The sequence below is a fragment of the Histoplasma capsulatum genome (assembly GCF_000150115.1).
Source record: "Histoplasma capsulatum G186AR genomic scaffold supercont2.4, whole genome shotgun sequence".
Classification (NCBI taxonomy): domain Eukaryota; kingdom Fungi; phylum Ascomycota; class Eurotiomycetes; order Onygenales; family Ajellomycetaceae; genus Histoplasma; species Histoplasma capsulatum.
In genome coordinates this window covers 21,939-46,325 of record NW_025544804.1, presented here as the reverse complement: position 1 = coordinate 46,325, position 24,387 = coordinate 21,939, and the positions used below count along the sequence as shown (strand labels likewise).

Here is a 24,387-nt window from a genome sequence, read left to right as displayed (position 1 = left end):
AGCAAAGACAACCCCAGAACGCCAAGCGTCCATGTTCGGGGAAATAGTCAATTCTGGCTACTTTTTGTCCTAAGTTTACTTACTATTCAAAAGGGAATTTATTGCCATATATCAGCCGTTGTCCACAAATATCTCATAAGAGATTTTATCCCCTGATTCAGTCTGATTCAAACAATGAGAATTCGCATACGTGGTCCAAGAGGACAGTCCACAATTTCCCTCCAAGAGAGCGCCTCTATCCACGACCTCCAAGCCCAGATCAGCGAGAAAACAGCATTGACATCGTACGACATCAAGTACGGTTACCCCCCTAAACCACTCGATCTCGACCAGCTAGACCCTGCCCTGTTGATCGCAGAAATTGGGACGAATCTTGATGGAGAGCAACTCATTATTAGCAAGAAGGATGGGCTCTCCGCGATGGACTCCTCCGCCAGCTCTCGCCAGCAACAGCAGCAACAGCCGGCGATAACGGATACTTCCAGCCCTAAAATCTCGAATAGAGTTGCGCAGACAACTCAGCAAACAAGAGATATCTTAAAGCCACTGTCATTGAGCCGTAAGGCCAACACTGCTGTTGAAAATGACCCTCCCGAGATCCCCTCCCCCGAACACGGTTGCACAGTCGTTCTCCGCATAATGCCCGATGACAATTCTTGTCTATTCCGAGCGGTCAGCAGCGCAGTGATGGGCGCGATGGATGCAATGACGGAGCTACGCTCAATAGTTGCGCAAACAATACAAGAGCAACCAGATGTTTATTCAGCTGCAGTGCTGGAAAAAGCTCCAGACGACTACTGCCGATGGATCCAGACGGAGGATTCTTGGGGCGGCGGGATCGAGTTAAGCATCCTAAGCAAACACTTCGACGTCGAGATCTGCTCGATAGATGTACAGTCGCTACGCGTTGATCGTTTTAACGAGGACAAGCCGACAAGGTGTATCGTGGTGTACTCGGGCATCCACTATGACGTTATCGCGCTCTCCCCCTCCGACGAGCCGTATACCCATTCGTATGCGCCGCCAGAATTTGACACGAAGATATTCGATGCTGCCGACCCTATTATCCTGGAGCGGGCAGTGGCGCTATGCAAGATCCTGCGTGGTAAGCACTATTATACGGACACCGCATCGTTTACGATCCAATGCCATACCTGCGGACGCCAGTTTGTGGGTGAGAGGGGGGCGACGAAACACGCTACGGAAACAGGCCATTATAACTTTGGTGAAGCACCTTAACGGGATGAGTGATGGCGATCTACCTATCCACGTATTTTACTTATGACGCAATAGCGGCCGTACGCTCTAACGTTCAGTGCTGACTTTCATGTGATGAAGTGAAGAACACTTGTCTAAATTGAATACATACAACTACAAAATCTTCTACCTCCATAATGTGACCTGGCAGAGGAGGGTACGGGGATTATTATAGAAGCGTTTTGTTCACTTTCATAATTGAATAATTCGCACGATGTTCGGATCGACAATCGACCGCCTGTCTCAACCGCGATTATGTATTATAGTGTTTTCAGGCCCATGTTAATTCAGCCCCTGTGTAGTAGATCCGCTCGCCTTCTGCCACATTTTTGTTGCTGACACAGCGGCTCGTAATAACAGGCTAAAAAGAAAGCTCTACAATGAGAGACTCGAAGAACACTTTTCAATAATACCAAAAATAGATCCAAATATGACAGGACGTTTCTAATCCATTACTTGCTCCAATGTTCAGAGAAATGATTTAGGAAGTTATGGTCACCTAGAGAGGCTAGAGCCGATCGATGAATACCTACACGGTGCCATTGGAAGACGAAGTATTGTTGTCATTTGGAAGGAAAGGCGAACGGAATCAATTGCACATTGAGTGCTCAATGTCTCCTTAGTCCTTGATATTCAAAACTCTAGATATTTTGAGCATCAGTTATTAATTTCTAATTCTGTTGGGTTAAGGTCCAGGGAAATGAAGTAAAGACAAAGAAGGGGAGTTTTTTCTTTTTCTCTTCTTTTTTGAACGGATTTCGCTGACGACCTCAACCGATTATGCCTGTCCAGATGTTGAAGAGAACAACGGGCATCCCTTCGCAATATGCTTGTCAACACGATATTAACTCTTGCGCTTAAACTAGATAATTTCTTCCTCAGTAGGTTCGGCAACATTGCAGTGTTCCCAAGCATGAGACCAGAACTCGGAATGCTAATTGGTGGTGAATGGGAGGACATCATCGTCCTTGTCCAAGTTTTTGTAATTATGTGGTCAAAATCCACAGGTTCGACGGATACAAGAATCGATCCTAAGATAGCCACGTTACTTTCTGCTCGGTTCTCTTGACGTCTCCGGCCAAATGACATCTAATTCTAGACTTGAAACTTGTTGATCCGCCGATCTCGAATAATTTCGCGCAGTGGCATTTCCCCAATTCATCAAGGTTATTCTTCATACTTCCTTGAACGAAAGCGAATCCGGTTGGCCAGAGTAAATATTGCTGCTATGCACTGCGCGCTTACTGTCGAGGGAAGCGGCGCCTTGATGTTTCTCTGCAACTGCGGCAATTGTAGAGCGATGGATTGCAGCAACCACCAGTTATGTTCTCCTTCAAAATAGCTGTAAAACAGGGAGCAATAGGGTCAAGGAACTTTTTGTTTATGGCCCGGTATTCATTGGTTCTAAGAGCCGATATAATTCCTCCAGAAGAGTTTCAAATAGGCGCACAAAAGTCGTATGTAGACTATATAGTTCCTTGCCTGGGGGCGAGGCACAATTAGCGCAATACCATTAGTGTATTAACTAGACTGTTAGTTCAGAAGTACCAACCAATAATTTCTCATACTAAAATATATGCAATTCTATTTGCTGGTACAGATCCACTATCTCATATATTCTTCTCAACATATTGCTGTTCTTCATCTTTCAGCTGCAAGAATCCATCCACCTTTCTACTCACCCACATCCTGCAGAATCATGGTATTCAAAGGTATTCCCAGTTCCCTAAGCAGCAGCACCCTGATCAGCAGCAGAGCTCCAAGCAGCATATGGAGTTGAATAATAGTAAAGAGGTAGCTGGCCACTCAATTTATATGGACAACTACTTCACCTGTATTGCTCTATTCCACTATCTTCAAAAGCAAGGAATTGGAGCTTGTGGAACCACCCGTACTACCAATCGCATGTGGTTGTCAATTCTATATTGGATTATTGATCATGCTATTGTCAATGCTTATATTCTTCATCAACTGGCTACTACTGGCACTGCTGGCACTACTGGCACTGCTGGCACTACTGGCACTACTGGCACTACTGGCACTACTGGCACTACTATATCCCATGTTGAATTCCGTCAGCAGCTTTATCTTCAACTCCTGGAATTCTCAAATCCTCTACCTACTACTCAATCAAATCCAAATCCAAATCACCATCAAATTCCTCTGCCAGGACCTCAAGCTTGTGCCTGGTGTCAGTATAAAAGAAAGAAAACAAAGTAGAATAAAGATAGAGCTCCAAGATCAAGATATGATTGTGCTGCATGTAACAATATTCCTCTCTGTTTGAAAAGCCAGTGTTGGCAGTTTGCCGTCTCTGAAGGGTAGTTCACAAATCGTCTTTTGAATGGTGAGAGACCTAATTATTCCTCGTGTCGAAATAATAGCAGCTCTCAAAATAATGATGTTGCGGAATAATATAATAACATAGAACACAATTGAAATGATGGGAAGAAATGTACTATTACAACCAATCGTTATTATAAGCTGATCACCATAGAGAGACGAACAAGAGTGTACCCAGTGAATGCCAAACAAAAACAACCTGTATTCATAGACGCCAATCGTTATGGGAGCTGGACTACAGACTCCCATGAGGCCCCTTCCAACAAAACGAAAAGCTATAAGAGAAAATCCCTCAAGTAGAAGAAAAGACTCAACCTAGGCATTTGCCTTGACAACTCTGAACCCGGCAGTGATTGTCTTGGTGATCTCCTCGTTTTTGTGTGCCAGGAGCGACAGGGCATATGCAACATCATTCCATTGCCTCTCATTATCACACCGGGCTAATCTGGCCGCAAGTTTTTCGGCTAGCTGTTTGGCATGTTTATCCTGGGAATAACGTCAATATAATGCGTATGGTAATAGAATCATTAATTGATGAATGGAAATCATACCTTCTCAACAAAACCGGCCAAGAACTTGATAATTCTCCGCAGCGCATCTTCCTCTAAGCTCTTCTCCGTACTCAACAAGCTAAACATATCAACGAAATGATTGTAGACTGCATTATCTTTCGTGGCCAGCTCGGTAAAGAACATCCGCGCCAGATCAGCGATACACTTATCATCATCCTCGAGACATTTTGCCATCTCGCCAAGCTGGCCCTTGACTTTCACTTGGCCAGCTAGGATGAGGAATGTTAGAGTCATCAGACAAGTCCGTTTGACGGAGACATCACTATCATTAAGTCGTCGGTAGAGAAAATCGGTGTTCTCATCGATGAGGTGGTTAAAGCAGACAGCCATGTCGCCGAGGGCAATGACAGCGTTGCTTCGAACTATTGGGTCTTCCGATCGTTCCATTATGGTGATGAGAAGAGGCAGGTTCTTCTCGCAATACTCACCCGATACGCACATAAGTTTAGCCATGCACAGAGTTGCGGCAGCTTGCAGATTGCGATCAGGGTAAGTATTATTATTAGCGCAAATCTCAGCAACCAAAGGGCCGAAATTGGTAAGTAGTGACGTCGGTCCATATAGTAGCTCACGTTCACGAATATGAGCCATAGCTTCCGTAAAATCGTCTTCTGTGGTGCCGCCAATGAGATCGAGTTCATCATCTTCAGACGTCTCATGCTTCTTCGGGAACGCCTGGTTTGTAGTTTTGTTTTTTTCCTGCTCAGCCTTTCGACGTTTGAAATCAAGTTCGCAAAGTTCAAGGTGGACGATTTGTTTGATAGCGATATGGCCGACTATGAAAAGTAACTGTGACAGTGGAACAGAGCTCATTTTTTGTCTAGGGGTTTGAGACTCCTCCAAGCTACAAGAGGCCATGCTGGTATTATCTTGAGATGAACAGGGTCGTGCATGTGGCTGAAATACAAACCTGGTTTTCCGGCGAAGGATTTCAGAACAAAGAGCATCGGGGTGTTTCGCGAGTGAATATATCGCTCCAATCGCATGTTCCGCAACACCATACCACTCCTTGCTGTCCGAGTCAATCTCGATAATTGCAGCTAGTTTGCTCAGTACAGCATGGTCATTCGACAGCTTAGGAGAGGAGGCATCCTTCGACTTTGCCTGCCGACCGGATTTCATTCTTTTTAGGGCAACGCATGTGTATTTGGCGAGTACAAGGTCTGCCCTTCCAAGGGTTCCTAAGCCGACGCGAAGCATCGCTTCGATCTCTCGCACCACAACCTCAGGGTCAGCTAGAGCAATCATACCAAGAACGATAATTGCCCCTCTCCTTTGAGTCTTGGAGATTTCTTTCTTCTGGACACTGTACACCTGCCATAGCTTGGCAATAACCACATCGGAAATATGACCAATTTTCATCATAGTACTGAGCAGCTGTTCCAGCGAAGTGAGCTCGGCGGGGGTTGCCCCAAAAGTGAGGCTGATCATGTTGCGGGCGATGTAGTTCGCAGCATCGTTAGAACTAAAGGAGTCCGGAGCCTCAAAAAACAAACCCTTATAGCAATCGATTAAATGGCTTTGAACGCCTTTGCCCTCGTCACTATTGCCTTTGGTCCAGATCAAGCGGAGCATTCGTCTAATACCAGCGCGGGCAGTCTCAACTTTGTAAGCATCAATGATGACAAAAAAATCCATTGCTTCGATCACTTCGCTTTTATTTCGGGACGACAAAAGCTGTGAAACGATGTGTGAAGCATGGTGAAGGACCTCGATAAATCGAATTGCCTCAAGGTAATATTTCCTGGTCAGTTGGAGTCTTGTGAGCAGTTCTGAGGTTGCTGCCTCTTCTGCGGCCATTCTCATAGCCTGTTGTTTCTGTTCCTCGGTCATTCTTGGAGCCTTTGAGGGAGAGTCATCGGGCATCTGCGTAACATCGTCAAGCAGTTCACTGTCAATGTTGGTGGCATCCACATCTTCGCCGAGGCCAGGTGTCTCGGGAGGAGGCCTCAGCGAGTTTAATTCCGCATCTACAGCCTGTAGTCTCGCATCCCATTCCTTGTACGAAAGCTGACCACCATGCATTACACTAAACGGATGCGTAGACACCAATTTACCCAGCAATTTGATTGCATTCCTGCGAACGTTGCTACTTTTGTCTTCGAGACTCCTAGCCGCAAGCTCCGCTGCCGTTTGTCGACGTTTTGGAAATTTTTGGTCCAGTTCGGCAAGCTTCATATAAACCTGGATGGCACGACATCGGCAATATGGATTGATGTCTAAAAATCGTTCCTCTAACACCTCGAAAAATGAGTTAATCTGCGTTGTGTGGTTCTCATTTCTTTCTTCCTGCTTGCTTAAATCTGATATCAGGTTGCCGCACACTTCAATAACCGCGCATCGCAACGTATAAGCCTGTATCATCGTCAGCCACACCGCACGTTGGCCATCGCAAAGGATTATATATATTGAATCACCTCGCTATCAAGTTGTTTCGCCAAAAGAGTCATTTGCTTAATTATAAGTCTAGGTGCAAGTTCTGAAAGTCTGATAATAAACGCTGAGACCGATTTCGGCCCCTTGCTGTCGTTCGAATTGAATTCCTTGTTGCCAATTTCCCTATTAAATTCGTAAGTGAGGATTGGATTTAAACGATTGGATTTAAACATTCAATCATTTCTTATACCTCAATATTTCATCTGACAACTGCGGATAATCGTACTGTTCAGCGAGAATATGAAGAAACTCCGCCATGGGCTCTGAAAGGTGCTCAAAGTATGTGAGGCTTTGGACAATGGAGGTTTGTGCTCCTAGTATCTTTGTTAGCGAAGAACCCCAAACAGAGAAAGTACCAAAATCAGATGTTACCAAAAGCATGGCCATGATGCTTAACAGCAATGCACAGCACTTTGAATGCATGCATTCGAATAGACATGCTCTTCACCCGCTGCTCACTTTCTAAAATTAAGTATATTGTCCTGGTAAAAAGGTTCACAAATGTGTCACGATCAGAGGTAGTCATGAATATTTTTCCCAGCTTCAGCTTCAATACTTTACACATAACTTCCATGGCAGTCTGGATTTGGGTGGAAGAGTCCCAGCGTTCATCGTTTGGAGAGGGCCTTGGTTTTGATTTCCCGGCCCCGCGTCGCACATGGGCTGCTATAGCGGGCTTTTCTGCCAGTTTTGTCTCTACTGCAGACAATGTCCACTGCAGCAAGAATGCGTACATTTCCAGAAGCTGTTTATGGTGTTGCACAGTATCGGATTCGTCGGACTCCATATCATGGTGGATAATATCGGCTTCGACAGCAAGACCCGAGATAACAAGATCCAGAATCTTGCTGAGGGCTTTTGTCGGGAGCTGGGAAGATAATCTAGATAGTTTAGAGAGTTCAGAGTCTGGTTCATGCTGATGGATATTTTGTAGAGAGACACGAGAGGTCGGGGCACACTTGAGAAGAAATTGTAATGAGTCGAAGAAGCTGCTTCTTCCCAGGCCTTCTGGGTTTTCGGCTACAGCGTCGACGATGGGATTTAGCACCCCGTTTATCACAGGACTGGTTAACGATTCAGGGTCATTTTCGCGGTCCAGCAGCTCCGGGTCTGCTTCCGGGGTAGGAACAGAGGAGGGGTCACTCAAATAATATTTAAGAGATTCATTGATATCGAAATCCATGGTTTCATGAAACCATATAGAGGGTGTCATATGTACAGGGAGGAACAGGGGAGAATTGCGGGAGGTAGAAAATACAGATGATGAAAGGGGAGGTTCCTGGTCCGGGTCCAGCTCCAGGAGATGATCGGGCTGATGTTGATGATTGAAAGTGGTGTTTTGTTTGTCTTTTGCCTCTTTGGGACGACCCAGGCGGCGCTGTTTTCTTCCTGGCATGGTTAGTCTGCCATAATGGTATTACACGTACTGGACTCGTTTTGTGGGTACCGAATCTCGAATCAGCTTGGGCAGTATTGCAGTAAAACCAATTGCACAGTTTATATAGGGAGACGGGAGCCTGGCTGGCTTCGTATCTAGACCGCTGAAGAAATATATAACTAGAGGAAAAAGAATGTTAGCTCTGCGGCAACTACTTTGCTGCCCTTGGCCATGGACAGAGCAGCCTTGAATAACTTACAATGTAATTTATTTGATTTTTGTTTTGGGTAATTAACTTTTTGCAGCTACTTCCAAATATAGTTAGTTCCCTTTCAAGCTGCTTTTGGCATCCTTCCAACACGCGACCGCGATTGCGAAAATTTGCCCTCGTCAGTGGTTATTCATCGCAGCCACTTATGAAGACGTTAGAATGCCGCTTAATAAATGCTTTTGAAATAAAATAATACAAGTATATAAGACAAATATTGCGCTAAATTGACCGAGGTGGTCAAACCCTAACTCCAGTGCTGGTTGGGGCTAATCCCACTCAAATTATCTTGTTCATGCTTCAAGATGACCACCACAAATTATACAGCGGAATCACTCTCCCTCGTTGAAATACCGAGCATTGCTGAAGAATACGGAGAAGAAGGGTGTGGCTCCTTTGACACGGACGATGGTGAAAGCATTATCCCCACTGATGAAGACTCTCACAGCGTTGGAAGCGATGAACAAAACTTGTCAGAAGCCAGTGAGCAGGAAGAAGTGGATGAGGCTGTGGCGGAAGATATGAGAAAACTCGAGGGCACTTTTAAGGGTATCTCTAGCATGTATCGCCTGATCAATCGCATCGGAGAAGGTCAGTCAGTTCAATTGGGGATATTTGCGTCCACCAAGACGCTCACACATTACCGCAACAACTAACACTTCTCTAAAGGCACGTTTTCTACCGTCTATAAAGCTGAAGATCTTCTATATGATGAATATGAAAATGAATGGGACTGGGAGCGAAAGTCTGATGACCAGGATCATGAACGAAACAGAAATCTGCAGTCCACCGACAGACACTCGTCTAAATCCCAACGGAAGGCTAAACGGAGGCCTCATTACGTTGCGTTGAAAAAGATCTATGTTACTAGTAGCCCAAGTAGAATCCAAAATGAGCTTGAGCTATTGAACGACCTCTACGGTAGTCGTTCCGTCTGCCCTCTTGTAACTGCATTCCGATACCAAGACCAGGTAGTGGCAGTATTACCATACTTCCCTCATACTGACTTTCGAGTCCAATATCGCACGTTCCTTGTTTCTGACATGAGACACTACTTCCGTTCTCTTTTTACCGCCCTCCATGCAGTTCACAAAGCTGATATCATCCACCGAGATATCAAACCAACGTCAGTTCCTTTATCTCCCAAACATAACGCGAGTTCAACCACAGCTAACACGGTTACAGCAACTTTTTATACAACCCAAAACTTCGACGAGGTGTTCTTGTTGATTTCGGCCTCGCAGAGGTAAGCTATATCCATTTTCCACCGCCTTCTCGCCAGCCACAAATTCGTGGATAGAGCTAAAACACCCGATCATCAATCAGCGCGAATATCTAGGCGGGGAACTCTGCCACTGCGCCCAGAACTCTACAGCAAGTAAATATCGCGCCATGTGGTTGCAAACAAACATTCGTTCCAATGCCCAGTCTGCAGGATATCCTAAAAACGACTCGCGCCCTTCACGGCGTGCAAACCGTGCGGGAACCAGGGGCTTCCGTGCACCAGAGGTCCTGTTCAAATGCACGTCGCAAACGACAAAGATTGACATCTGGTCGGCTGGAGTCATACTACTGACCCTCCTCGGTCGACGTTTTCCCTTCTTCAATTCTGCAGACGATGTAGATGCCATGATTGAGATTGCAAGCATATTTGGGTCACGCCGCATGAAAGCTGCGGCAGCATTGCATGGACAGGTTTTCGAAACGAACTTACCCACCATTGGCGAGAAGGGGTATTCCTGGGAAAAGATAGTGCTGTGGTCTAGCTGCGTGGCGCAACTCACGGAAAGCGAAAAACAAGCTACTAGTTTTCTTTCTATGCTCCTGGAATTGAATCCTAGCAAACGGCCCACGGCCAAAGAGGCCTTGCGTCATGAATTCTTCACTCATCCGGAGGAGGAGGATTTGGCTTGGGAGGACATTGGTGATAAAGAACAGGATGATAAACCAAACCAGGCACAGGCAGTAGAAGAGCAGCGTCAACAGGAGGAGACAGTCGAGCCAGCTGATGAAATGCACCTTGTATGAAATGTTGGGTGCATATCTGCATATATATACTTTTTCAGCACTGGTGTTATGAGCGGCTGCAAAGGGGTGCAAGGGCATGGAAATGGAGGGGTTATTGGCTTCTCAGTCTACTATTTCTATGGATCAAAGCATAAGTGTTTCAATATCCAAGATGATTATATCCATATATTACTAGTGCCTTCTATTCTCTTTGATTCTTTCCTCTGTAAAAGTTAGAATCCAACGGTGGGTTCATGGTTGCTGACGGTTCAAGGTTTTATTCTTTGGGGGAGGAAATTCTGTCTGACGTCATAGCTGCACCTTCCGGAGTGACAAAAGCATTGTCATACTCAACCAGCAACCAACAACATCACAGCTTCAACAACATTGTAACTTTGCAGCATTATATGCAACAAATATACCCCTCTTACAGAAGCTTCCTGAGCAATAACACACTGGACTCTGAAAAATTGTTCTGCCAAACCTAGAGGTGGTTTTTTATCTTCAGTGTTAACCCCCCAGGATAGAGCTCAAACCATAGACAGCCTCTCGAATTTCCCTCAAGTTGTTTCGCCACTACATGCTCCTCGCTCTCTGCGTAGGGTTACTTTCAGTATTCCACGGAGCCGCCTTCCGTCAGGTCCGGCACATTCAACAATATCCCCTTTCCTCTCAACCCGAATCCTTCGCAATCGCGAACTGCATCCTCAAGAGATATACCAATATGGCCTGGCAGAGCTCGGGAAACTCAAATTCGCAGCTGATTAACAATCTATTTAAGAATGGTCTTATCAAGCATGAGAGGGTGAAGAGTGCTATGCTTGCCGTAAGTGATGCTGCGAAAAGCATTGCTAGTTAACCCCCTCCTCCTTCACATATCATGTAGCTGGAATTATAAAAATTAACTTTATCAACTCCAGGTCGACCGCGGCTACTATTCTCCTTCAAGCCCGTATGAAGACTCCCCGCAAACAATCGGCTACGCGGCCACAATCTCGGCACCACACATGCATGCGCACGCGTGCGAATTACTCCTCCCATACCTGAACCGGGATTCACGTGTGCTGGACATTGGCTCGGGCTCGGGCTACTTAACCCATGTTTTCGCCAACCTCATTACAGACGATGCTTCTACTCCGTCTAAGGGTATTGTTATCGGCATTGACCACATTAAGGCCCTAGTCGACATGTGTAATACAAACATGGCCAAATCCCAGTCGGGCCGCGATCTTCTCGAGTCGGGAAAAGTTCGTTTTGTCCTTGGCGATGGCAGGCTAGGGTATCCAGAGGGCGGACCTTATGACGCCATCCACGTTGGTGCAGCGGCAGAGATGATACATCCGACGCTGATTGATCAGCTCCGCGCGCCTGGCCGTATGTTTATTCCTGTCGAGTCTGCGGGGGGAAATGGAGTGGGGTCGTTTGGCCTGGGTGGTGGCACGCAGAATGTGTGGGTTGTGGATAAAAATAATGATGGCAGCGTGGTAAAGGAGAAGATTTTTGGGGTTAGTTATGTGCCGTTGACAGATGCACCGAAAGAGAGGGTGTGATGGCGTCAAACAATGTGAGCGATGAATAATTCGGTTTTCATGTCTCACTCTCCAATTATATTTTTATGCATAGCTTTTATTATTATTATTATATATCGTATTATTAATCCTTCAAAATTTGGTTATGGGAGAAGGGGTTTTCTCACTTCCAAGGTCTATTACAGATGCCTGAAATTCGGCTCGCATAACGAGGGGAAACGAGCTAAAGAATTGGCCAACTAATAAATGACACACTCATTCGTTTTATTTCCTACGAAAGGTCAACCAAATGAAACCCAATCTTTCCCTCTCATGAAAGGAACGTAAGGCGAAGGACAGCCGTTTAGCTCAATAAAGTTCCTAAAAGAGAAGGTCATAAAGGTTATGTTTTACAGGCATCCATGATCAGAACCCTATGTAACTTGTCGTCTGTAGTTTGAACAAAGTGCCCTTCACCAATTCTAGCAAAAGGAGATAACAAAGAAGTGATGGATATGTACAGAAAATGACGCGTAAGACCGGAAAAGCTACAAGTAAAAGAGAGTAGTTGATGATGATAAGAGAAATGAGCATTTTTAGCCTTGAAATCTTCCTGAGGGACGAGAGAGGAGAAAAGGAAAACAAGGAGAATATTGAGATTGTTTGGGCGGAACAGGGGCGGGAAAGGGAAAGAAGAAAACGACATGCTATAAACAACAGTGACGAGATGGGAAATAGGAAAAGACGAAACCAATATAAAAGAATATATTAACCAAACGGAAATCCTCCAGGGAAATTAAAGCCTCCACCTGAAAACTTAAAATGCGGGCCTCCGCTTCCCTGCTGGAAAAAGAATTGTTGTCCCTGGCCTCCATGAGGTCCGAACGGACCGCCCTGGAACGGGTTGCCCTGGCCCTCTGGTTTATTAGGGTCTTCGCCACTATCGAAACGAGCGCGCAATTCGGGGTTCGAAAGGACTTCATATGCCTCATTAATGGCAGCCATTTTCTTCTCCGCATCCTCCTTGGAAATACCTTGTGAAATCGCTTTATCCGGATGGAATTGTTTGGTCATCTTGCGATATGCACGCTTGATAGTCCTGTCGTCCGCCTCACGGTCGACAGCGAGGATCTTGTAGTAGTCCTTTTGTTTCGAGCGTTTAAGGAGGATCTGAGCTTTCTGGTGGAGGGATTGGATATCTTGAGTGTTGTCGTGGTGCTCCCTGGCAAACTTGAGGGTTTGAATAGCCGCTTCAAATTCATCAGCGTCGAGCTGCGCTTCGGCTTTGGAGAGGAGGCCAGGGAGGGAATGGGGATTCAGCTCCAAGGCTTCTGTGCAGTACGATTGTGCTTTTTTTTTCAAATTCATCTGTGCAATAGATGTCAAGTTAGTTTTATGATATTTTTTAAATTCGGAGTTTCGCTCGCCCGAACCTGTCTATATGTTTCGCAAGTCCTCTCGACTAAATTGTTATAGAGTGTGTTTGGCGCTTTTGGATGGATATAGCCAGTCTCACGAGCCGCTTTCACATCATCCTTTATCTCTTCGAGAAGGCTTGTTTCGTCCTTATTACCAACCAAGATCTCAGCAGCCTTGCTGAACTTCCGTCCTTCGCGAAGACTCTCGATGTTAGCCAACTTTTTCGCTATTGACTTTTCTCTTTTGAATAGGCGGCTACACGCTTTGGAGTCGGGATCCGAATGGAGACATTTCCGCATTTGCGCTATCCCATGTTCCGTATCCGCCAGCGAGTAGAAAAGCATTGAAGACATTTTTAGATGCGGCTCTACCGAGCCAGGAGCCATTTGCAAAACACGCGCTAGGTCATTTATTCCTTCTTGGATGTCACCCCGTTCAAAGCGGCATCGTGCCCGCAACTGTCGTAGGGACAAGGATTGGCTCGCCTTCAAGATAGCAACTCCAGATTGCAATACACAAGTATCCCAGTCACCATTCTTTTCCGCAACCTCAGCTAAGTGCGCAGCTTCCCGAGCTTCTTTGAGTTCCCCAATTTCCGTGGCAGTGTTCTTCCCCGCAGCTTCCAGATCTTTCTTTGCAGAATCCCAATCTGCCGACTTCAACCTAATTCTAGCCCGTTGTATCAAAGCACCCTCGAAGTCTGGCTTGATTTTCAGTACGTCATTGAAATCTAGCAGGGCCTTGGTATTTTTGCCAAGAGAAAGGTAGGCGGCTCCGCGTTGGAAGATAGTCAGATAGTTCGTGGGGTCTCGAGAAATTGCAGCGTCGAAGTAAGGCAGTGCATCTTGAGGGACGCCATTTTTGAGGTAAGATTTAGCAGTAGAGATGAGAGATGAGAGCGGCGTATCTGAAGGGATATCCGAGGGCTGCAGGCCATTGGCCGTAGAAATAAGACCAAGGAGAAAAGCAAGACTTTGCAGTCGGAGTATCATTGTGAGGAGGGTAATGTGGTCATCGAAGACGCGCCAAGAATGCTTGATGAGCGCAACTATATTGTCTATAGATGGGAATTAATACCAAATACCAAGACGGCAGGCTCTCGCGTTGAAAGTAGAGGGGGAGAAGTAAGGAGAAATACATCGGGGGAATTGAGTGGAGGCGCAAACGTACCTCAGCGAGAGCCAAATGCCACGAGGCAATACCATCATCGCCGGAGCACCATTGTTCCGATGTTCGATTTGGCAGTTACGCTAACCCAAACTAGGCAACAAGTCTTCAAAAATAATGCAGATGCCCATTCATCTCTTTCAAACATGGAATGCAACATATTGACATAACCATTCATTCTGGTGGACGTCGGACAGTCTAGGTTGCCTGGATCTCGAGTATGTTCAATGTGCCATGGGTATGTTCTAGATATCTGATACGGTCTGTGGGCTTCACACAGCGCAAACAATGGCGGATTCAACTCCGGTTTGATTCCACTCGTAAGCAATACATCTCCTTTTATGGAACAATGCGTACTCTTATTTTTGTATACACTAATTTTTCATAAATCTAGTCCTGGCCCCAGAAATTTCTATATCTCCTATTCTCCTCAGCCGGGCACGGTCAATCGCCGATGAGCATTCAACCCTTACTTCCAGATTGGCAGAAACCTTCGATCCCAAAACAGCGAAGCGTGCTGGAGAGCTGGCCACCACGGCGACAACATTGAAAGAATGGGAGAAGGCAAATGAGGTTTGAGTCTTTTTTGATAAATATCCTAGGGAAATTCGTCAAGCGAAATGGAAATCGTCTAATTAAATTCTCTGATATTTGTAGTCAATCTCAGAGCTCAACAACCTTCTAGAAGACCCATCCACAGACTCCGAACTCCGTTCCCTCGCTCTCGAAGACCTCCGATCGGCAAAAGCATCTCTCACCATTTTGTCGAGCAATCTCAAGCAAACCTTGATCCCGCGCCACCCCTTTGCGGATCTACCTTGTCTTCTCGAACTTCGCCCCGGCGCCGGCGGCGAAGAAGCTGGCATCTTCGCCAACGAGCTCCTGCGCATGTATACTATGTTCTGCTCCAACCGCAGCCTGCGCACCACTCTCTTAAAAAAGGAATGCGAAAATGCCGGTGCGAATGGCGGGTCCGAGGATCGATTAATCGAGGCAGTGATGGAAATCGAGACACCGGGAAGCTATGAGACGCTTCGGACAGAGGCGGGTGTGCATCGCGTGCAGAGAGTACCGACAACTGAAAACAAAGGCAGGACGCACACCAGTGCTGTCAGCGTGGTGATTCTGCCTTCGTTCTCGTCCAACATTGGGGAAGGGGACAGTGAGCTAAATTTCGACGACCCCAATTCCGACTACTACATAGATCCACAGGAAGTGAATGTGGAGAAAATGCGGGCAGGCGGGGCTGGTGGGCAGCACGTCAATAAAACCGAATCCGCAATCCGACTGACGCATATCCCCACAGGAATTGTGGTAGGCATGCAGGATTCACGGTCACAGCACGAGAATCGGCGCAAGGCGTGGCATCTCCTTAGGGCTAGGATTGCGCAGCAGCGACGTGAGGCGAGAGAGGAGGAGATGGTGAAATTGCGGCGGGGAGTCATGGGTGGTGTGGCAAAGATGGGGAGAGGGGATAAAATCCGCACGTACAATTTTGGACAGAACCGATGCACAGATCATCGCAGTGGGCTGACATTGCATAACCTGGGAAGTATCATGGAGGGTGGTGATGGCCTTGAGAAGATTATGGATAGTGTGAGGGGATGGCTTGTTGATCGGGAGGTCGATGATGTGTTTGCGGAGGAGCAAATGAAAATGGCACAGGAGGCGGCGAAAAAGCGGGCGAGGTCTTGAGAGGACTTTGTGATTATTACCCCATATACAGTATATAAATGTTGGACATATATGCTTGATTTAATCCTTCAGGAAATAATCACAATTGTCCTACACACTCCCGGAGGTTTTTTGAATATTACTTTTTGTTTCAATCGCAATGAATGAGTCTAGTGTCTATTTTCAAGCAGGGTTTAAACCCATATCAACCAGAAAGGTTATACAATAAATAAGGTGGGGAAAATTTAGATGTACTTCCTCTCTGGATCCAACACGTCCAGTCCCTCCATCGTTTTCTCATACCTGTTTCAATGGATATTATTAGTGATGGATTCTGGGCCCAAAGGGTATCAATTTGCCTTGTTCAACAAAAGTGAAAGGATAGCTTTTGGGATGGGTAGATTAGATACAGATGCTTACATCGTGAAAACAATACCTCCGCTTATAACCAGACGTGCCAACCGCGGCAAAGCCCCTGACCAGAATGTGAGAACGCCCTCGTTTTTGAAAATGGTAGTCGCGCAAACAAAACTATTCTTATAGTTCTTTCGAGCTTCGATGGATTGCATTCTGAACATACATGTCAGTCTCAGTCCCCTTCTCTCTCTTTACTCACCTGTGAGGGCTAAAAGGTAAAACTAACCGAGTCTTAATCGTATCCAGGGGTTGGGTCACATATCTACACCAACAGACAAAGAGTCAACACTCGAGCTAAACCCATTTTCACATCACTAAGTCACAACATGGGGAAGAGAAAACGAAACATACACGGTGATCAGACCTGCCAGTCCTCCAATGGCGAACGTACTCGCAGCGCCCAACCTCTCCCCTGGCGCTACATATCCCTGCACAAACTGCCGGATGGTCGTATAACTGCCAAAACGGGTGGCAGAGTTAGCAGCCTGTCGTGCCGTCGTTGGCACAAAGCCCTGGAAGAATGCGCGTACCCCGAGCTCGCGGAATATTACCCCGGTGCCATGGAGAAAGCCGCGCATGCGTGGGCTAGCGGATTTGCGGTCATCGATCCTATGTGTGGGACAGTTAGCACATAACTGAGGTAAATTAGTATCGGCATGGTGGGAGAGAAGAGCGAAGAGACAGGGCAAGAGCGTACAACTGTGTCTTGATACTCTCAAAAGGCGTAACGGCCAACAGTGACTCTGTAAAGCCAGCACCAAGCCCGGCGATTACAGTCCGCGGCCCAGAAATCTTGCCGTCCTCGTCTTGTAACATAGACTTAAAGAAATCAAATGCCACGAATCCTGCCAATCCAACCCCAAGCAATGGGATTTTAGCCCCCTATCGACACACTCCACACAAATACACAGGTATGATATATACCTTTAAAATTACCAAAAAGAAAAGGAAACCACTTACGGATCCCCGCCTTGAGAGAATTGCCAATAATCAACGTTGTACACCCCGCGTACCACGCCTTTCCGAAGGGAGGCCAGGGGAGCTTTTTCGAGTCTGGTAACCGATGGTTGAGCTGCGTTCTAGTCTTCGCGACTGTTTGTGGCCGTCAACTTTAGCGCTGCCAACGTAGAAGGATGGGAAGAGGGAGAAGACTTAGGATAGTTTGGTATCATACATTCGGCGGGATATGTAATGGCTGTTATCAATCAAGAGTTGTAGAACGAACTCCGGTTAATTTAATTAACTTGAAAAATCACTCAAATCGATCAAATGGCAATGGAACGCAACGGTTGAGGAACAGCAACGTACAGATCTCAACAGCTCCAGCCGTCGACCCGGCAATAATCGACCGTAGACTACCGGGCTATCATTAACAAGGCGAATGCGATGTACGTGTTAGCCACTAAGAAAATCTCAAGACGTTGTGGTGAAGGGGCAATAATTTATGGGACCTTTGGCCTTTGATCGCTCTCTGACGTCGCCATAGCCGACAGCTATGTATGTATGTATCTCTTGTAAATAGGACCCGCTCAGCAGGACGAAGATGCCCTGATTCTGTCCTTGTTCGAGAGCATGAATCGGTTTCGCTTGCGGCAGTTAACTTGGATCTTTTCCGAACCTTAAGAGGCTTGCGAGTTTTGAGTTGGGCTTGGCGCCCGTCGATTTCAAGAACAGAATATGGACTAATAAAATTGATCTTTATGTGAAATACAGAATCAGCTCTGGGTTCATCATAAAGCTGGCAAATACGGCTTGACCTCTTCTAGCAATATATACATTTATATATAATTCATTACATCTAGCAAGAAAGTAGGACTTTTTGGCAGAGGAGAGACAAATTTTGCTATTTGCGTTTTTGATACCTATATATATATAATTTTTGACACGTGGAGGGGCCTGTGTATTATGGTTGTATACTTGGGGTTTCTTTGTTTTAGAAACAAAGAACACAATTCGCACTCCAAATAAAACCCTCAATATGTATCCGCACTTAGTTATCTCCCCGCTGACCTTTTTTTTGGCTTTTTTAGGTGTTTAGTGGTTGGAATTTTATATTCTATAAATTTCTTTCTTGATTTCTTTTGTGTATCTTTGTTGGATTTTGCGAGGGTCTCTATAGGGATTGGGTAGTCGAGATTAACACGTTGGCACCGATCGAAATTAATTAGCGACGTTTGGGTCCCGAAGGAAATGTGGGCCAAGTGGAGTGGATGAGGAGGGTAGCTCTACTCGCCGAGGAAAGGTGGTTCGCAAACGGACGACGACTTGTGGTGAGATCCAGAGCAGTGTTACTAAAATGTCGGGAGACCGGTGGGAGGATATAACAAGAAGCGAAAGGCAAGGGGAAATGGCTCTTAAACGAACTCCGCTTCGGTAATTCATTTAAAATGCTTGAGAGGATGTCAACACCTTCTCAATTTGCGCTGATGTAGCCGAAGAGTTCACCCTCAACATCGATTTTGCAGTTCCTCCTGCATAATGAATATATCGCAGGATAATAATCACAGGTGGTGCAGAGACGGCGTTGTTCCATCTAAGAAGAACAACGTCAAACCCAAGCGAAGTCCACCGGATATGACAGATCGAAGACGGAAAAGGATCGAAAATGAGGAATGGGATAAAGGGGTCGGGGGCGTGGGGGAGTAAGGGAAAATATGAAAATATGATACATAACTCGTTGCAATTCCAGGAGTTCATGCAAATACAGGAATTTCGATTATGCCAAGCAATATGACCTCATAGGACAAACTAAGGCAGTCTGGGTGGAAGTTTTGCAAATACTACAAGGACCAAGATAATGACGATGATTTTTTAATATGTGGTTGACATGGAATAAAAATCTGGCCGAGGCGAGGAACGAATGAAATGAAGGTATATTTTCGAAATCCGAACAGCTATAAATGGTGGATAAGACATCGATCAACTTTAGCAGAGATGCTTAGCTCCAATCATTAGACAATCCGATACTGAAAAACTTGTAATGTCCAGTTACGACGCGGGTGCAGATGCGGCTGCGCTTGGTCGCGGTGCGGTGCAGTTCTGGCGATGATTTTCTCCATAGCCACCCCGGTGTCCTTGGCCACGACCGCCACGATAAGATCCACGGCCCCTATTGGAAGCATATTGATGCTGGCCATGTCGGCGATTGTGATTTCCTGGATTGTTAGGATGTTGCGGCGGTTCGGAAGTATGCTGATGCTGTTGCTGCTGCTGCTGCTGGTGGCCAACGTTAGAAGTGGGTCGGGGGATGGTGTCGGGTGTGTCGTAAACATAGAGCTTTTTGTCGATGGATTGGGGGATTGGCTGGATTTCAGTGCCCAACTCCTGTTCAATTTTATACAGGTTATATCGATCCTCCCAGTTGATTAGGTTAATAGCCAAACCCAAGTGTCCAAACCGACCTGATCGACCAATGCGGTGAAGATAAGTTTCGGCATTTTTGGGGAAATCAAAGTTGATCACGACATTCACTGCCTGAATATCAATGCCGCGTGTCAACAGGTCTGAGCAGACCAGGTTTCGGCAAACGCCGTTACGGAAGTCGTGGAACACACGATTTCGGTTATGCTGTAACATTTTAGCGTGAGAATAAAAACATGAGTACCCCAGTTCGGTGATTTTCTTGGCGAGTAGTTCAACACGGTTCGTAGAGTTGCAGAAAATGATAGATTGATTGATTTGGAGTTTGGAGAAGAGAGTATTCAGACAGTGGACTTTTTGCTTTTCTTCGACGAATGCATAATACTGCGTGATGCCCCGAAGTGTAAGCTCGTCCATGAGGTTGATCTCGTAAGGATTCCTCATATGTTTGTCCTATATTATTTTCAAACAAAACGTATTAGGTGATCACGTGGAACCAACCTCAGGGTTTTAGGGAGCGCTTACCTTGAAAGATTTGACGATCAGTGGGAATGTTGCGCTGAAAAGCATTACTTGACGGTCCTTGGGATGGAACGACAGAAGCTGTTCGATAACCGGGGTGAACTCGGGTGAGAGAAGCTTGTCCGCCTCGTCCATAACAAAAGTCGAACAATCTGACAAGTCTGCCACACCTTTACTAGCAAGATCCAGTATTCTCCCAGGAGTGCCAACGATGATGTGAACTGCTTCATTCAGCCGTATAATATCATCTTGAAGGCCCGTGCCACCAGTCGTGACCATAACATTGATACCAAGATGTTTCCCAAGGGTCTTGCACACTTGCGATGTTTGAAGAGCGAGTTCTCTTGTAGGGACCAGGATGAGGGCTTGTGTTTTGGAATTTTTGGGATTCGTTCGTTCTAACGTCGGGATAACAAAGGCAGCAGTCTTTCCTGTTCCGTTTTTCGCGCGTGCAAGGATATCCCGCCCAGTGAGGGCCACGGGTATAGTTTCTTCTTGGATGGGGGAGGGCTTCTCAAAACCAGCCTCAAAAATACCCATCATCAATTCCCGCTTAATGTAGAAGTCCTCGAACTCTAGACCTTTCGTAGCCGTGACATCCTAAAATACAGAACATCGGTAAGATTGGGAGGTCAAACTAGATGGAGGTCAAGCATTTTTTTAAAGGTATATCTCACCTCGGTTTGAGTTCGTGTGTCTTTTGGGGGCACTTTTAGATTTTCTCTCCATTTCTCGGAATGGCTTTCTCTGTAAATAAAATCCCTATCAGCTACGAAGCCTAGAGCGAACATATTATATCTTCGCCGGGTTGATGGGACGGGATGAACGATGTATATAGGTGTAACAGACCCTAGCTTTGTGCTATTCAATTGCGAAGCAAGCGCATCGGCCATGACGAGTGAGCAAGCTTGAAGCCAACACAGGGATAGTGGGAGAGAGTAGTTCGGGGATAGTCAGGTATATGTGCTTCCAGTTCAGGAGTAGGTACCACCTTGCAGCCAGGCTGACAACCGTGGTGATGTGGAGACGTCGTGGGCTGTTGGATCAACAGCAGGTGGCGAGGTGAGAATTCGTGAGGTTCTTGGCGGGTTTTCACTTTCGAAGCGTAAAGTGCACCAGAAACGTTCAACGACCGACGGCGTGGCCCAAACGTAAATAAGTAGGAGATTTTTCGGTCTTTTATTGATTTGTTCTTTTGGTTTTATTTTTGGTTATTTGGAGGGGGAAAAGGATGGGTAGGTTCAGGGTTGATGACTTGATCGGGAGTGCGGAGAAGAGGAGTTTTCAGGGGGATAGTAGTTGGCTAGTGAGTTGGGAAGGAGGTGTAGCTATTTGACTTGTGAAAAGGCAGACGAGTAGTAGACGAGATCTCTTGGACCAGAGGAATTGTGGGAGAAGAAGTTGTGGAAAAAAGTGACACTGAGCAGCAGGCTGGTGGAAGTGGAAAACGAGGTGGTCACTGGACCAGGTTTGGGATTTGTCCCATGGCACGTGATTAAATAAACTAGTGAATGAGCCTATGTATGTATGTATGTATAAATTTAATGTTCTGAGAGGGAGTGGGCAGTGTCTGTATCCTAGGGATCTCTCAAAGAATATGAAGATGTGCTACACTAAAGAGATTTCTATATATATAATAAGAAAGAAATAAAATTCAAATAATAACTTTTAAAAAAACTCGATTTATAAAGCTATATATTTACTTTTATTAGATATTAATTACTCAAATAGCTACCTTTATATAATTAATTAATAGTTATCCAGGGGGCGCGTTAGCGGCGTTATAACATGACCCCTCTGGATAACATGGTTATACTGGATGCCACCCAGGCCAAACCCCCCCTGGATAACTGAGTTATACAGGAGGGGTCTGCTTGGCATGTTATCTTAGCAGTTATTGAAGCTCTGTACAAGATGATTGACTGAAGAAAAATAGTATGAATAAAAATCAATTGCTATAGATCTGACTAGCTAGCTAGTTATCTTTCTTCTATCTATTTATATAATCTGCTTGATTTCATCATATGAGCTACTAGTTCTAGACATCAATATAGAGATGCAGATCATGTCTAGATATTATATATAGACTCTGTATAACTGAAGTAAATAGAAATAATATATATCTACTTCTTCAGAAGAGAAAAAGAAAAAGAAAAAGAAAGAGAAAAAGAGATTATATATACTGAAAAGAGAGAGCTAATCAAGAATTATAGAAGCAGCAGATGTTGAATCAGCTGTGAGCAGCTATTGTTCAGAGAAATCCCTCATCTACTGTTGAGAATCATTCTTCTCATCATTTACAATCTCTATTATCTCCACTTCTTCTTCATCTTATACAGAGTAGTGAATGATATAATCATGTTATTTATAGTTGCTACAAGCTTCATCAAAGTAATCAGATAGATAATGATATTCTGAGAATAACTGAAGATCTGAATAAGTACTTCAGCAGATAAGATATATATATAACTCTGTTCAACTGTAAGATTGAATGAGAATGATATTGATATATAATGACTGATGACTTTGAATCTGCAGCTCTGTTATGCTGTCTTGTATAAAGAATATATCTTACTCTGAGAAAGTCAGAACTGCTCTGAATTATAAACTGTGAATAAAGAAACTCAGTTATTGATTAGTTATAAAAAAAATGTGATGAAGACTCTGAAGATCAGAGAGATCAAGAAGAAAGAGAGTTCTATATTATATAAAGAAGAGAGCAGTTAATACTGTGATATCTAATTGATGAAGCAATCTGCCAGAGCTTTATATATATATAATTGATATGATAATATATTAAAAGAAGAAGAAAAGAAGAAGAAAAGAGAGAGAAGAAGAAGATATTATTATAGAGAGATGAATAAATACAAAGAGATAGATACAATTCACTGTTTTTATTATCATTGTCAATCTGTCAATTCATTTATTCTCTTCAATCAGCTTATTATCTCTGTTGTCTTCATACAATAGTCAGCTGTAGTAAGAGAATATACTGTATAATAATAAATCTTTATATAATGAAGAGCAGAGCTGCTAGCAGTACACTCTAATTTATCTAAAAATACACTCTATATTATTATATAAAGTCAAAGTCTCAGCAACTCTGTATAAAGAGAAAGAAAATAATAGATTCTCTAGAGCTGTCTCTATTTTTTCAACAACTCTGTTAATTTATTAAAAAAGAGTTTTTTTTACTGATAGATCAGCTTCAGAGATTCTACAGCAGCACTGACAATTATATCAGAGAATATATATATACAAATCTCATTAATAATGATCTTTTATCAGCAGAATATTATCTATTTTTTGAAGAAGTTTTTATATCAGTTGTCTCTCTGATTCTTCAGACTCTGTACTAATAAACCACTCTCTAGATCAGTGATTCACTTTCATTATAAATCAGATACTAACTGTATTGTATGAAAAAAAAAGTAGTTATTTTTTATTCAGAGAGAAGTAAGAAGTGTAACTGTCAGATTCACAGATTCAGTATTATTAAATAATCAGAGACAATCTGCTCTCAGCACCCTCTCTTCAGAGAGTGGGTAAATGAATCTCTAAATTCAAGAGAATGAAATGCATCTTTAGTTGCTTTGAAGAGGTGAACAGCTCAGATACAATACTATATAGTAGAAGCTTTATAAAATATACAGCTGAACAGAATAAAGTGAGATTGTAAAGTTACAATACTATTTATTCTCATTAAAAAAATAAACTAATTAACTAATAACATCATTACTCTATCTATTCTAACTCTGATCATTTTCAAATTTCAACTCTAAAAGAAAATAAATAAAATCAGTGACTTCTCTGCTAGTTGATAATAACCTCACTCAGTGAAATCAGAATACTGTTTATATCAATATTATTATTCATTCTCTGAAACAACTTCATCAATTCAGTAATTAAGATATTATTATTCAATGAACTTATATTCTTCAGCATATCTTCATCATTGTTTAAATAATGAATAATTTTATTTTTCAACTTAATTCAAGAATCTAGATATAGTTTTTCAATTTCATCTATATTCTTCTCAAAATCCTCTTTCTTGTGCAT

General features: G+C 44.3%; 10 protein-coding genes across 10 annotated transcripts; 5 read left to right on the top strand and 5 right to left on the bottom strand.

Moving 5' to 3' along the window:
• Positions 1-35: 35 nt before the first annotated feature.
• On the top strand, positions 36-1,695 carry HCBG_03115 (zinc finger protein; the record flags this gene model as incomplete). The annotated part of the gene is made up of 1 exon (XM_045430164.1): positions 36-1,695. One exon carries the CDS (start codon positions 175-177, stop codon positions 1,237-1,239), a length of 1,065 nt encoding a protein of 354 aa, XP_045288307.1.
• An 885-nt stretch (positions 1,696-2,580) lies between these two features.
• On the top strand, positions 2,581-3,477 carry HCBG_03114 (uncharacterized protein; the record flags this gene model as incomplete). The annotated part of the gene is made up of 2 exons (XM_045430163.1): positions 2,581-2,714; positions 2,910-3,477. 2 exons carry the CDS (start codon positions 2,581-2,583, stop codon positions 3,475-3,477), a joined length of 702 nt encoding a protein of 233 aa, XP_045288306.1.
• Positions 3,478-3,915: 438 nt separating this feature from the next.
• Positions 3,916-7,791, bottom strand: HCBG_03113 (condensin complex subunit 1; the record flags this gene model as incomplete). The annotated part of the gene is made up of 5 exons (XM_045430162.1): positions 3,916-4,086; positions 4,152-6,527; positions 6,590-6,731; positions 6,799-6,922; positions 6,981-7,791. The coding sequence occupies 5 exons, from the start codon at positions 7,789-7,791 to the stop codon at positions 3,916-3,918; spliced, it is 3,624 nt and encodes a 1,207-aa protein (XP_045288305.1).
• A 651-nt stretch (positions 7,792-8,442) lies between these two features.
• On the top strand, positions 8,443-10,447 carry HCBG_03112 (serine/threonine-protein kinase Hsk1; the record flags this gene model as incomplete). The annotated part of the gene is made up of 4 exons (XM_045430161.1): positions 8,443-8,845; positions 8,924-9,380; positions 9,440-9,500; positions 9,581-10,447. 4 exons carry the CDS (start codon positions 8,560-8,562, stop codon positions 10,280-10,282), a joined length of 1,506 nt encoding a protein of 501 aa, XP_045288304.1.
• Positions 10,448-10,638: 191 nt separating this feature from the next.
• On the top strand, positions 10,639-13,125 carry HCBG_03111 (L-isoaspartate O-methyltransferase; the record flags this gene model as incomplete). Its single annotated transcript, XM_045430160.1, has 2 exons — positions 10,639-11,087; positions 11,182-13,125. 2 exons carry the CDS (start codon positions 10,986-10,988, stop codon positions 11,809-11,811), a joined length of 732 nt encoding a protein of 243 aa, XP_045288303.1.
• Positions 11,287-14,324, bottom strand: HCBG_03110 (DnaJ and TPR domain-containing protein; the record flags this gene model as incomplete). The annotated part of the gene is made up of 2 exons (XM_045430159.1): positions 11,287-13,137; positions 13,203-14,324. The coding sequence occupies 2 exons, from the start codon at positions 14,178-14,180 to the stop codon at positions 12,538-12,540; spliced, it is 1,578 nt and encodes a 525-aa protein (XP_045288302.1).
• Positions 14,325-14,512: 188 nt separating this feature from the next.
• Positions 14,513-16,304, top strand: HCBG_03109 (peptide chain release factor 1; the record flags this gene model as incomplete). Its single annotated transcript, XM_045430158.1, has 3 exons — positions 14,513-14,675; positions 14,750-14,928; positions 15,013-16,304. 3 exons carry the CDS (start codon positions 14,576-14,578, stop codon positions 16,048-16,050), a joined length of 1,317 nt encoding a protein of 438 aa, XP_045288301.1.
• Positions 16,275-17,930, bottom strand: HCBG_03108 (mitochondrial citrate transporter; the record flags this gene model as incomplete). The annotated part of the gene is made up of 8 exons (XM_045430157.1): positions 16,275-16,332; positions 16,450-16,599; positions 16,646-16,708; positions 16,798-17,055; positions 17,144-17,291; positions 17,460-17,597; positions 17,755-17,809; positions 17,898-17,930. The coding sequence occupies 8 exons, from the start codon at positions 17,928-17,930 to the stop codon at positions 16,275-16,277; spliced, it is 903 nt and encodes a 300-aa protein (XP_045288300.1).
• A 909-nt stretch (positions 17,931-18,839) lies between these two features.
• On the bottom strand, positions 18,840-21,401 carry HCBG_03107 (ATP-dependent RNA helicase DHH1; the record flags this gene model as incomplete). Its single annotated transcript, XM_045430156.1, has 4 exons — positions 18,840-20,259; positions 20,332-20,928; positions 21,006-21,075; positions 21,178-21,401. The coding sequence occupies 4 exons, from the start codon at positions 21,219-21,221 to the stop codon at positions 19,435-19,437; spliced, it is 1,536 nt and encodes a 511-aa protein (XP_045288299.1).
• A 211-nt stretch (positions 21,402-21,612) lies between these two features.
• HCBG_03106 (uncharacterized protein) lies at positions 21,613-22,209 on the bottom strand (the record flags this gene model as incomplete). Its single annotated transcript, XM_045430155.1, has 2 exons — positions 21,613-21,845; positions 22,122-22,209. The coding sequence occupies 2 exons, from the start codon at positions 22,207-22,209 to the stop codon at positions 21,613-21,615; spliced, it is 321 nt and encodes a 106-aa protein (XP_045288298.1).
• Between the last annotated feature and the right edge of the window lie 2,178 nt (positions 22,210-24,387).